This window comes from Saccostrea echinata, unplaced genomic scaffold (genome assembly GCF_033153115.1).
Source record: "Saccostrea echinata isolate AGI-Se365-2 ecotype Australia unplaced genomic scaffold, CSIRO_AGI_Sech_v1 ptg000020l, whole genome shotgun sequence".
Taxonomy (NCBI): Eukaryota; Metazoa; Mollusca; class Bivalvia; order Ostreida; family Ostreidae; genus Saccostrea; species Saccostrea echinata.
The window spans coordinates 4,485,706-4,499,401 of record NW_026889769.1 but is presented as its reverse complement, the minus strand read 5'-3'; the positions used below and the strand labels follow the sequence as shown (position 1 = coordinate 4,499,401).

The window sequence follows — 13,696 nt, the reverse complement described above, 5'->3', positions numbered from 1 at the left end:
CAGTCGATTGGCATGGATCCGAGATTTCACTACCTTGTTATTTGAACATTTCCGGAGACTGTACGTGTTATTTGGACATTCAGCAGTGATGTAATAAGGTCCATCCCATGGATTGTGTAGTTTAGGGGAAAGTCCCTTTGGTACATGGGGTTTATGCAGTAAGACACTTTGTCCAACAGAGAAGTTAGGTTCCTTCGAGGTCTTGTCATATTGCTCTTTTTGTTTTTGACGAGCATGCTGAATGTTCTGGGTTGCAATCTCACGCACTAATTTAAGGTGTTTCATCAGGTTAGTGACATGAGTTTTGGCATCCTGGTTCATTCCATCTTTAGGTATCAGAGAGGTGTCAAATGGAAGATACATTTCTTTTCCAAACAGAATTTGGTACGGGGCAAGATCCGATGATTGGGTGGATGGGCTCATTCGGATTGCCATCAGGATACCAGGTAAAATGTCGTGCCAGTTTGTTTGATGTTGATTAACGTAGGTACGTAGACATTGTGCAATGGTACTGTTCATCCGTTCACATGTGGCGTTTGTTTGGGGATGATATGAGCTGGTGAAATGTCTCGTTACTTGGAAAATCTGGCAGACAGCTGTTACAAGCTTGCTCATAAAATTTTGTCCGCGGTCTGTGACGATGGTATATGGTGCACCATAACGACAGAATATTTCCTTAAAAAGTACTTTGGCTATCTCAGTGGAATCCTGGGTTCTTAATGGAAAAGCCTCTGGCCATTTGCTGAAAGAATCCACAACTAGAAGTATATATTTATGTCCTTCTGTTGTTTTGGTAAGTGGGCCAAGAATGTCCATGTGGATTCGGGAAAATCTGTCTTCAATTGGCATTGGTGTGAGTGGTGCTGGAGCATGATGTGTTGGTCTTTTGGACAATTGACATTCTCTGCAGGATCTGACATAATCTGCTATATTTTGATACATAGCAGGCCAATAATATTTTAACTGGATGGCACGGTATGTACGTTCAAATCCAAGATGTGCACCTCCTGCAAGACTATCATGGTATGACCGTATTACATCTTCTCTGAGACAACGGGGTACTGCCAGTTGTTTGAGGTGGTTGTTTGGATGACGTGCCCTTTTGGACCTTGGCTGGTAATAGTGGTAAAGGACACCATCAAGAAATACATAAAAATTTGATTCGCTGAGGAGTCGATCTCGGCATTTCTTGTCCTCTGGTAGATCCTTATCTACGAAATAGTTGTACAAAGCTTTGAAATCTGGACAGCTCTGTTGAAGATCACCAATAGAAGTTGTGTCCACGGGGTATATTGTTTCTGTTTCCATGGTCTTACGGAATGGTTGCTGATGGTCAGCATAGAAAAATGTTGCTTGCGTACATTTTTCTTCCTTTACAGGGGTGAAGCACTGCACATCTGGTGATGGGATAATGTCCTCTGGGTCCTCCATTGCAACTGTTGTGTCAAGATATGGACGGCGGGACAAAGCATCAGCTACTTCATTTTTCTTTCCAGCTTTGAATAATATTTCATAGGAATATCCTTGAAGTAGTACTGCCCATCGAGCTAAACGACCTGTTGACTGTTTCACATTTTGTAGCCATTTGAGTGCTGCGTGATCTGTAAAGATTTTAAAGGGTCTTCCTGCTAAGTAAACATGGAAAGTCTTTATTCCCTCAATGATGGCTAGTCCTTCGCGTTCAGATATAGGGTATTTTCTTTCATGTTTGTTTAATGATCGTCCACCATATGCTATGACTCGGTCCTTTCCATATTTGTCACGTTGTCCAAGGATATAGCCTATGGCTGTGCCGGAAGCATCTGTTGTTAGTGAGAATGGACGTGTGTGGTCTGGATAGGCCAAGACAGGTGGTGTTGTTAACAAGGTTTTGAGCTTTTCAAAGGCATTTTGGCATTCTTGAGTCCATGTAAATTCCTTATCTTTGGACAGCAAACTTGATAGTGGACTTGTGATTTTGCTGTATCCTTTTACAAATCTCCGATAATAGTTACATAGTCCTAGGAATGATCTTAGTTCCTTTTGGTTCTTTGGAGTTGGAAAGGACTGAACAGCATCTGTTTTTGACAAATCTACTTTGATGCCATCTTTTGTCAAAATATGTCCAAGGTATTTAACTTCTGGAAGTGCAAAGTAGCATTTACTGGGTTTAAGGGTTAGGCCGGCTGATTGGAGGCGACTGAAGATTTCATCAAGGTGTTTTAAATGATCTGTGAAGGAATTGGAAAAGACCAGAATGTCGTCCACATACACAAGGCATGTTTTCCAATTAAGTCCACGTAGAACATGGGTCATCAGTGCCTGGAAGCTGGCAGGTGCGTTTACTAGACCGAATGGCATTCTCTTCCATTGGTACACACCAGTAGGGGTAACAAATGCTGACTTATGTTTGGTCTCATCATCCATGGGTATTTGCCAGAATCCTGAAGCAAGGTCCAATGTTGAGAAGAATTTGGCTTGTGTGGTACCAATTGTGTCAAACACATCCTCTAATCTAGGCAGGGGGAAGGTAAACTGCTTGGTGACAGCATTGAGTTTCCGGTAATCCACAGCAAACCGTAGTTGGCCATTCTTCTTCTTCACCATTACTACAGGGCTCTGCCACATGGAGTCTGATTCTTCAATAATATCTGAATCTAACATTTCTTGTAGTTGGCGATTCATTTCCGCATTTGTTTGGGGTGATTGTCTGTAAAACCGTTGTCTAATTGGTAAGGCATCACCTGTTTCTATGCGATGTGGTTGGGTTTTGGCTTGACCTAGTTCTTGAAGATTTGTGGCGAAAACAGATCTGTGTTTGTTTAAGAATGTCAAGAGTAACTGTTTCTGATCTTCTTGTAGGTCTGCATGGTCTAGGTTGATGTTGATTGGTTCTTGAGCAGTGTTTATTGTTGACACTTTCTTTTGCCTGGGGGTATCCATGGTGAACACTGTGTCAGGATCAACAACAGCTGCAGTTGCAATCACAGTAGTTGCTTTGAGTCTGATGGTTTTGTTAGTTGGATTCATAATTTGAATGAAGGCTTTGTTGTTTTTAGTGTCCACCAGTGATTTTGCACCAGCGAGTTTCAGGGATGGTAGTTTTGAAATGGGTTCCAATAGTACACATGAATTTTTAGGCACGTTCGACACAAACACTTGTAGTGAAGTCACAGAATGTTTTGGTAAGATCGTGTATCTGGACACTTTAGCACATCCTGTATTTGTATCAATTGCATATGTTGTACTTTCAGAGTCGCGCACATAAAGAGTGTTGTTTTCTGTGTTGAAAATTCCATCGTTGGCTTGTAGGAAATCCAGTCCAAGAATAAGTGGTTGATGAAATGATCTGAAGACATGGAATCTTTGGGGTATGATTGGTCCATTGAATGACACTGGGAGGGTTATAGCACCAAGGCTAGCATGTCGTTCGCCACCGACTGCGACAGCATCTCTAATGTCAGATGGTTCTAGTTCCTTATGGTTCAGACCAAGTTTTGGCAAAAGGTGAGCACTTAAACAGGAAATGCTGGCTCCTGTGTCAACTAATGCTTTGATTGGAATTCCAAAAACTGAAATGCTTACTGTGTTCTTTTCCACTGGCATAATTAAATTGACACTTCTAGCTGATGTTGCTGCTTTTGTTTTAGCTGAATGGTGTTTTAGACGTTTGTTAGCACTACTGGGCAAAGAAGGGTTAGTTGTTGCTTGGTGTTTTGAGAAATTAGCTTTTTGAATTTTGTTAGCACTAGACAAAGATTTGTTAGTTGAAGGTTCGTAGTGAACTGAGGATGCTGGGGAAGTTGATTGATGTTTAGTACAGTGTTGCCTATCCTTTTTGGGGACAGGCACGAATCCCTATCTTTTAGTATTAGTGTTTTGTCTACTAGAAGGTGTTTGTCTATGATAGTGCTTAGCTTGTGTTTTAGGTTTTGTGCACACTGAGCTGTAGTGGTGAAAATTGTTACAATTACTGCACTGAGAGTTAAAGGCTGGGCATTTTTTTCTATCTGGGCATGACTTACCACCACAACCTCTGCACTTCTGACTTCCACCCACACACTCTCTTCTTTCATCGTGGTGACGTTTGGGGGTCTGGTCACGTCGGTTCCAGTTCCTCGATCCTTGGGAGTCGTGATGTCTGGACTTTCTGGACCTGTCCTCGTTGTGGTACTGTTGACTTGGCTCACGCTCTCTGGAACTGTCACGGTAATGTGTGCGGTCTCTAGACTGATCTCTGTAACGAGAGTCCTGACTGTGTTGACGCTCTCTCGAATGATCCCTGTAGCGTGTGTCGTAACCATGGTGACGTTCTCTGGAATGATCCCGATAATGGTCACAGCGAGGTGGATCTCTGTGGTGATCACAACAAGAATGTGCATGGTTAACTGCTGGGCATTCCTCTCGGTAGGAGTACCTAGGTCTTTCATGGAGTTGATCAGCTAACGCACTGATTTGTGCAGTAACTGTTTGTTCAATATGTGAGTTAATTGATTTTGTCAATTCACTTAAATCAAATGATGAATTGTTCGTCACAAATGACACCTGTTGATCACAACCAAGTTCTAATTGAACTAAGGAAATGTCTCTGCGAAGAGCTTGAAATGTTTGGGGTTCTCTGGCAAGAACTCTTCCTCTGATGTTGCTAATCAAGCCGTTTGCAATGAATTGCACCTTGTAGGCCTCATCAAGATCATGGTGTGCCAGGGCAAGGCGCTCAGCTCTTTCAAGGTATTTCTCGCAAGTTTCTCCAGATTCTTGCTTAATGCCAAGCATGGCCATCTTGTATGATGCTGGCTTGTATCTCTCACTTAGAAGGTCTTTAAATCCTTGCAAAGTCTGGTATTGAGCAGGGTTTAGGGTCTGGAACCAGGTTCCTGCACTTCCGTCCAGCAAGCAGGGAATGTATTCCAGCACTGCATTGTCTGTGAGTTTGTTAAATTTCTGCCATGCAGTTAATTTTGATAGCCAAATGCATGGTGACTCACTTCCGTTAAACTTGTTTGGCTGAGAGGTCGTCATAATGGTAGGTTGAAGAGGAGTTATATTTTCTTCAGGAATGTCAGCTTGTATGCTGTTGTTGAATTGTTCAACACTGTGATGAGGATTCTGAGATTCCTCGGAAGATTCTGTTATGATGTCTTGATGATGGTTAAGTGATTCCTCAGAAGGTTGAGTTGATGATGGTGTTAAAGGTAGGTCATCACTCACTTGCTGATCATCTGCTTCCTCTGTTGAATGATATGCCCCTGTTTCAATAAGAATTCCAGCAGCGTTGTCTGACGTAGTTGTCTGTTGATGCTGGGACTCAGCGACAGTAGACTCTGTGTTGGTAGGTTCTTGTTCTGTCTCTGATGACTTCGATGTATTAATGAAGCTTGGGCTCCGCGGCCTCAGGTTGTAGTTCTGTGGTCTATTCTCTTTCATCCGGGACTATTAGGATGTCTGCACCAACTTATCACCGTGTTTTGGGGACTGTAGTGATAACTAAGATTTCTAAACCTGAAAAACAGGACAGGAGACAGTCTTAAAATTAAAGCTGTTTATTCGTGAATGTCCGTCGCAAAAGTGATCATTTACAATCATAATAAAAGATATAAAAACAATGATACTCTGTATAATTAAAATGAAAGTGTGAGATAATGCCACAAATAAGAACATGTGTTAATTAAACATCATCTCATGCACACACAATTCATTACAGGTATTATAACATGTCTACTGAATATCTTCATTATAAAAATAAATGAGTTAAAATAAAAATATATATTTAATATCAATTGGGAGAATTAGCTTGTAAAACATTTACTTGGCTATGAGAGGGGTATGAAAGGAATAGACCAAAAATAGAAAATTCACATGTTATTGTTTACAATGAGTCTACTTCCTGTATAGAGATTCTGACTTCCGGTCATACAAAAGGGGGGGGGGGTCCTAATGGACAAACATACAAAGAAACCCTAATCTACTAAATAAACACATTTACAGAAGAACCTAGTACATTTACCATATTCGGTCATTGACTACAAGTGCACATGTACTAAGCTTCATCCTACTAGTCTTGCACATGATTTTACAAACAATCAACACCTACAGCATGTATAATAGTTATGCATCATAAGAACATGTTTACTTACATAGATACTTTCAGCATTTTTCCTTTTTACAAACAATTAATAGAGTAGAACAGTAAAATCGACTGTGCGTTTACTTGTACAACAATGTTTTGAATACTAAATAGAAAACCAGTACAAAATAGATGCTAAATATCCGGAAAGTCCAAAACACTGTAAATTCGACAAAATGACTTCTTTCGAAAAACTCTATTATTCTAATACTAAAACTTCACTTTATACATGTAATTTGGTTTCCTGACACATACTTTCAAACATTAAATACAACATATGTTTAACTTCAGATTTGTGAAAAATAACATTTTGTAAGTATGAGATTTTTACTAACATGTACTAGTTTATCAACATGAACTATTAGACAAAATATAAAAATGAAAATAAAGGAAAATACAAAGTACAAAGTAAATCTACATTACCTGAAAAACAGGACAGGAGACAGTCTTAAAATTAAAGCTGTTTATTCGTGAATGTCCGTCGCAAAAGTGATCGGACAAAAACCCGATAGCGTCCCCTGTCCAGGTGTTGAGTTATTCTTGCCACTAATTATTACAAAAGGGCGTTAATCTAAAACGACTCATACTCGACATCAAACGGAAGATTAACAATAGGGCATTACGGCAAAATAGAATTTAAGTAATTAAGAAAACAAAGTTCCATTTGCGGAAAACTAAGAAAAGCACAGATTTTACACGAAAGGATGACACTAATTGATTTCACAACTTTTCTCAAGAAAACTGACAAAGGGCCTCAAGTTATTATTTCTTCTAAATCCAAAGCCATGAATTTTATTGCAGTAAATAAAAATACCAACTGGTAAATAAAAATTAATGAAATAAAAATAATTTGAAATTGATAATAAATTTATACTAAATTTATACTAAAAATAGAAAATATATCAGAGGGTCAATTTTACACTATGATATAACTACACCATAGGAAATGCCCATCACACATTAAGAATGGGAAAAACCCTTTGAAATCATTACCAAGGTTGACATGATTTTCTTCTATACACCCTTGTCTGTTTGATATGATAAACAATATTTGATGGGCGTATCATGAGCAGTGTTGGTGCACTTTTTTCTACAATGTTGCAACTGTCCATCCCAGTATAAAGGAAGTATTTTATTGTTTAAGTATGTCGTAACTGCTGCTTCTTTGTGCTCATGTGTACAAGTTGTTACAGGCTTTGTAACTCATGACCTATAATCTGAGCCTTCATTTTACAAATGACCTCAGATTCTGTGCCCACTTGATTATCTCGTAGAACTGTGATCTTGAACAACACACCTAACTGCTATGTAGAGATAATTAGCACTAATTCATAAGGTACGTAATCTACTCTAGCATCTAGGCTATTACTGCCACAATCTTGAGTGCAACCCTGTTGAAGTATTCTCATATGATATGTGGGTAAGGTTAAGGTATTCCATCCCTAATAGCAACAGATTCAATGAAATTGAATACATAACAGATGTGTATGGGTTGAATACTCGGTACATTTAGACATATAATTCCTATTTATTACTATTAGTATGTAAGGTTGGGATATGTGTCCTAATTTATGACCTTGAATTTCGGTAAGAGTTATCTCCCTCTGTTTTTAAAAAAAACTTATCCGGTAAAAAAAATTGTTTTCAATTGTCATTCTATATCTAATGTTTTAATGCATCCTTCAACCACAGTATTTATTGATATTCTTCTTATTTGAATTTTTATTAAAAAAAAAATCGCTTGTCCCCATAGACTTCAGTGCAATCTTTGATTAATTACTGCTTAGTTAATAACATTTTTGAAACTTTCTCTTGTTAAATCCCTTTCTGTAAAATGCTTTAAATTAATATCAGAGTATTATGTACATGATGGACATTTAAGGATAGAGAATTAGCACCATTAGGGATGGAAAACATTAAGAAAAAAGCCAGAATGAGTGTATATCAAGTCTCTAAAACAAAGATGAACACATATACTCCTGATATTTTTATGAACTTTATTGTTTTCTCATAGGCTGATTTACATTAAAATATGAAACTTGACCATGAAATACCTACAAAATATGAATTATTCATTATCAAAATGTGTAAAGTTTTCCAGATCATAAACAATTCACTCCAGTAAAACAGCAGTTTGATCTGTAAGTGTAATCTCGGGCTCTAACATCAACTGTAAGTTTTAATTAGTAATATATATTTATATATATATTTATATATAAATCTTAAATGTCTTCCACCATTTGCAAACTGACAAACTAATATGGAAAATTGTAAAAAGGGAATTTAACTCCTAAAAAAATTATTCTGACAACTTCCTGTCCACTGTAAACAGCAATGTTCAAGTTTAATGAATCAAATATATAGTTCTTGATAATAAATCTACCTCTAACAGAACAAAATACTACAAGAGTGTTATACTGACAAAGAAAATGGCGATTGTTTGACAAAAACTGGTCATCTACAATGTTTGATATAATAGGCGATGATAATTACACAACTGAAAGACATATATACAAATGAAAATGCAAAAATTAACATAGACAAAATTAAACAATTGTGCATATCATATTATATTCTTCTTTTAACAAGTCAAATCACATGCATAGTGTAGAGAATTTGCAGTGTAGCAAGGCACCTGTAGATAATTGGAATGCTTGTTTACAGAAGAGCAGTATAGTCCAATAAACTACAAAATAATGTCAGAAAATAAAATAAAACAAAGTCCATAAAAAATATAAGTAAAGAAATATTATTTGGAATGCATGTTTATTCCTATTTTGGAAGATAACATTGTAATAACACCATCTTATAAAGAATAATGAAGTAGCATCATCTAACACTGTCTTTTCAGCAAATATAATCTCCCTTGAACAAAGGGAGGCAATGAATAAAACCACAAAAACCAAGGATGTCTACACCGATGAATTGTTCTTGATGTAAAATCTCTTTGGCAATAAACATTGAAAACGAGTATATTCTCTTTAATTATGCTATTTGTTGTTGGAAAGATTTGGAGTATCATATTATTTAATATCAATAAAATCCTTCAGAATTTTATTTTCATCAATTTGCACTTGGGCTAGTAGACCATATAAACTTAAAATCACCATCAAAACTTTTTATATGGTCTGATAAAAAGTTTATATTTTATTGCATGTAAATTCATCTCAAGTTTTGATTTAAAAACATTTTTAAAATCTCATAATTCTAGAAATCTCATAATTCTAGAAAATCTCAAGTCATTATAATTTACGAAGAATGTCTATAAACAGACAAGTAAATGGACCGAGTAAAACAAATACTGATAAAAAATGTGTAGCACTTCAAAAAAAGAAGAAAAAAAATACAGAGACAATCGTCAAACAATGATTTTCTTCTAAAAAATTCATTTCATTGATCCATCCACTTAGTTAAGAAGTAATATAATTACAAATATAAAATTCATTGCAATCAAGGCTTTTTTCCCACCCATAGATTGAGTGGATCATCACAAAGCACACAGAGTTATGTAAAGCCTAAATAAAAATACTGCAAACAAAGTCCTTAAGTATATCCTTTGCTGTAAATCTGTGCAAAATGAGAATTTCCTTCTGTGATATTGCCATTTAGTCTGATCCATCTTCCACAGATGGATTAAATACACTATGGATGATAGGGTATTAAAATAAAGTCTACATCGATGAAGACGCGTCATTATATACAATAAATAACATATATAACAAGAACAATGAGATATATATATGTATATATATATATATATATTTTGATAAAGTTAACAAGGCATGATGAATAATGGAAAACCTAAAAATAGAACGAATCTGTAAAGCACATATGAAAATGAAAGTAAGTGATGCATCTTTGATCATTCACCAGTACACAAGAGATCAATGGTTGACATGAGGCTATGAATGAGGTCAAGGCCATGGCAACAAGATTATGGCCGAGTACTGATGATAAAGCAGTTTCTTAGATGACACAATCCATTTCTTTAATCCATGTTTTCACAAGTTCTATCAAAATACAGGATATATTCAACATATTCCAAGGACTCTACATTTTCACTGGCCTGTTTCTTGCAGACATTCTGCTTAGCAGCCTGAAAGTAAATGCAAATTGCGGTCAATTTGCTTTATGAAATATGCAAATAAAAAATCACTGGCCATAGATCAAATGAAAATACACCTAATACAAACCTTGTGAGACACTCGAAATTTAAACGCACTGCTAAAATACTTTCCAATGGGAATTTGCCACTGTAAAAGAAAGAATACATGAATTTAAAATTTTCACAACAAAAACATTTTATTTGCTCTCCAAATTATGACCTTACATTAAATATACAGTAATAAAGTATAAATGATAATTAAATTAATAGATTTATTTTTTCCTGACCTCGTTTGGTACTCCTGCTCTCATTTCTCCAGGAACATTTGGGTTACAGTTCCTTGATGTGTGGTTATAACAAAGCGTTGCTGAGGATTGCTCTGATGTCCTACAAACAGATTTCAACATTTTATTAATGAAGAAAATTTAATGAAGAAATTAATAGATGTTTGGAATATTTCTTACAATTGTATAATGCAACAAATTTGGACATTCAATCTAACAAGCTGATACAACACATCAAATGAATGTAAAAGTACTAAGATCTATTTACCTTTACCTCAATAAGCCATCACTTAGAAAGCATGCATGCACATGTATGAATAAATTTCACCTGAATTACATTTTTATAAAAAGACACAATATAAACTTTGGTATCCATCTTCATTTGAAAACATAAAATGCAGCAGTTGTTAAATAGATGATATTATAATACATGTAATATCTCTCCTGTCATTAAGACAATTGAACTCCATGTTTCAGACAAATCTGAGCTGCTTAACAAGTCTGCAGAGCTGCTACATGTATGACATGCCTGAACTGCCATCGCAACCCTGAATTGCTAAGACATGTCTGAGCTGCTATGACACGCCTGGGTTACTATGACAAGTGAAATATGCTATGGCATGTCTGAACTGCTATGACTTACCTATGACATGTCAAGTATGACCTGCTAAAACATGCATGAGCTTCTATGACATGTAAAATCTGCTATATACATACGTAGCTGAACTGCTAAGACATGCATGACCTGCTATGATATGCCTGAGCTGCTATGACATTTCAAATCTGCTATATACCTGAGCTGCTTGGAATTGCCTGAGCTATTTGATAAGCCTAGACTACTATGTGCCTGACATGTTATGACACATCCTGACCTGCTCAATATACCTGAGCTGCTATTATATGCCTGAGATACTAATGATACACCTATACTCATGTGATAGAATTATAACAAGTTCACTAAGTCACAAAATGGTTATGCCTGGCATTCAGAAATAACCTTAATCCCTCAAATTACCATTTCTTTGAAAAATCAATCAAAATTCAAATTTTTGTTAGAACTTACAGGAACTTGAAGGTGATCAAATCATAGGAGAAGTACTGGCTGAGTTTGAGCCGGAACACTTTATTTGTTGGTGTACAGGCTGTGCAATGCTCTTCTGTAATTGTTACATTGATCTCCTTGATGAAGATATTTGTGTGTAAGTCTTCTGCAAAGTACAAATATATGAAGCATGAATATTACACATGAGTGACTGTAAATATGGATATTTATGCATTAATGTTATAGGTAATTCAGCAGCACTAACAATATGTAGGGGTGGGGTGGGGGGTTTACTTAATATATTGTAAATGCTGAATAAGATACATATAATTATAAATGAATTATAGTCATATGAAAAATATTTCCACTAATGATTTCTTCTCACATATTTAGTAATAATTAGCCCCCCTCCACCCACCCCCACACAAATTTTCATGTTCAAAGTATACTGTACATTTTCCAGTACATGGTTATATATTCATATTATGAATATATACCATGTAAACCAACATGATTTATTTTGGTGTGTTAAAGAGAGTCAACCTTCTGAATCTTTAATTATGTTCATAGTTCATGAATCTTTGCTTGATTGAACTTAATGAATGTTCATAAAGAATTCTCAGTGAGTTCCCACTCATTAAATAGACTAGGTATCTAATGTCAAATCCTGGCTGTAACCACCTTACCTTGTGGAACACTGCGGCGCTGTCGGAAGTGAACCACTTTTAGAGCGTTGGAGTCCACATCACCAGGTTGATCCTGTTGTTTAACCTCAGGTATCATGTTGGACTCGTTATTGTTAATCAAGTTGATCAACTCAGGGTCATCCGTCTTTGGACTTAATGTCTAGGGAAAAAAAATAAAGGAAAATTTACTTATTATTCTTGTATTTATTCATATTCAAATTTTAGCACAAATATGTTCCATTTATGATTTGCAAACCCTGCAAATAAAGCAAGATTTACAAACCCATACTTATTAAGTCTGGACTTAATGTCTAGGGAAAAAATAGTTGAAAATTTACTTATTTTTCTTGTTTTTATTCATAGTCAAATTTTAGTACATAAATGTTCCATTTATGATTTGCAAACCCCTGCAAATAAGGCAAGAATTACAAACCCCTGCAATAAGTCAATTTCTGATAATTTTCTAGGATTTTTAATTTTTTTTTTCAATTAAGATTTTTCCCATTTCCAAATCACATGTATACACCACATATTAACCTATATAACCAAGAAATTTGTTCTTTATTAGTAAGCAGCTACAAATCAACAAAGCACATGACATTAATGCTAGATTGTAGTGAAGGAGACTTACATTGATGACAACCTCCGGACTCTCCGTTGTCGGCCGTGGCATGATAGAGGGTGCAGGAGGGGTAACTATAATAAACAAACACAGTCTGGTGTCAAATTAATCCTTGTACAAAAAATCAAACACTTTGAATATAAAACAAAAATTATTACATCTGATACAGCAAATTGAAAAGATGAAGTAAACAATATGACTTAAAAACAGCAAGTGTATGTACAGTCAAACCTGTATTAAGCAGTCACCTGCGGGAATCATTAAAAGTGACCTTTAAAGAGAGGTGACCTTTGAATAGAGGTTCATCTTTTTCAAGAAAAATTCTTTTCCAATTTATGTAAGTTCTGTGTTTTACAATACTACATCATAGAATATTTAAGAAAGATGTTTATAAGACATCAATGGTCTCACTAACATTTTTTTTTTTTTAATAAATTTTAAATAGTATGCCTCAAGATTAAGTTCAAGCTAAATTTGATGACTCCAACAAAAATATATTGAGTCTAATAGGGCATTGCATTATCCTCCGTCCAAACAACTACAAAACTTTCCATTATTATAAGAAATTATCACGTAATGTCATGAATTAAATATGATGTATTTTTATCTAAACTGCATCTTAAAAAAAACATGTTTAGTTACATATTAAACTTAACAATTGTATGTTTAAAAATACATAAATCATTGCATAATAAACAGAAAAGTCATATGTACTCTTAGTTGATCCAAGCAGTGCACAATACAAATTGATATCAAATTCACAGGTGTTGTGAGCAGTGAAGAGTGACTAATCCTAACGGTCGTCTTACATAGGTGAAAATCACGAGATAATCAGGACACATTGTGTATAC

General features: G+C 35.6%; 1 protein-coding gene across 3 annotated transcripts in view; it reads right to left on the bottom strand.

Annotated features, from left to right (window-relative positions):
- Positions 1–8,083: 8,083 nt before the first annotated feature.
- The window catches only part of LOC133189964 (myelin regulatory factor-like), a 69,197-nt gene continuing 63,584 nt past the window's right edge, over positions 8,084–13,696 (bottom strand). For all 3 annotated transcript variants that reach the window (XM_061325412.1, XM_061325413.1, XM_061325414.1), the window contains 6 exons: positions 12,855–12,919; positions 12,224–12,383; positions 11,559–11,703; positions 10,499–10,598; positions 10,300–10,359; positions 8,084–10,202 (listed from right to left, as the gene is read on the bottom strand). In XM_061325412.1, the coding sequence (XP_061181396.1) occupies positions 10,095–10,202; positions 10,300–10,359; positions 10,499–10,598; positions 11,559–11,703; positions 12,224–12,383; positions 12,855–12,919 (638 nt within the window). In that variant the 3' untranslated portion in view covers positions 8,084–10,094. The remainder of the gene's footprint in view (positions 10,203–10,299; positions 10,360–10,498; positions 10,599–11,558; positions 11,704–12,223; positions 12,384–12,854; positions 12,920–13,696) is intronic.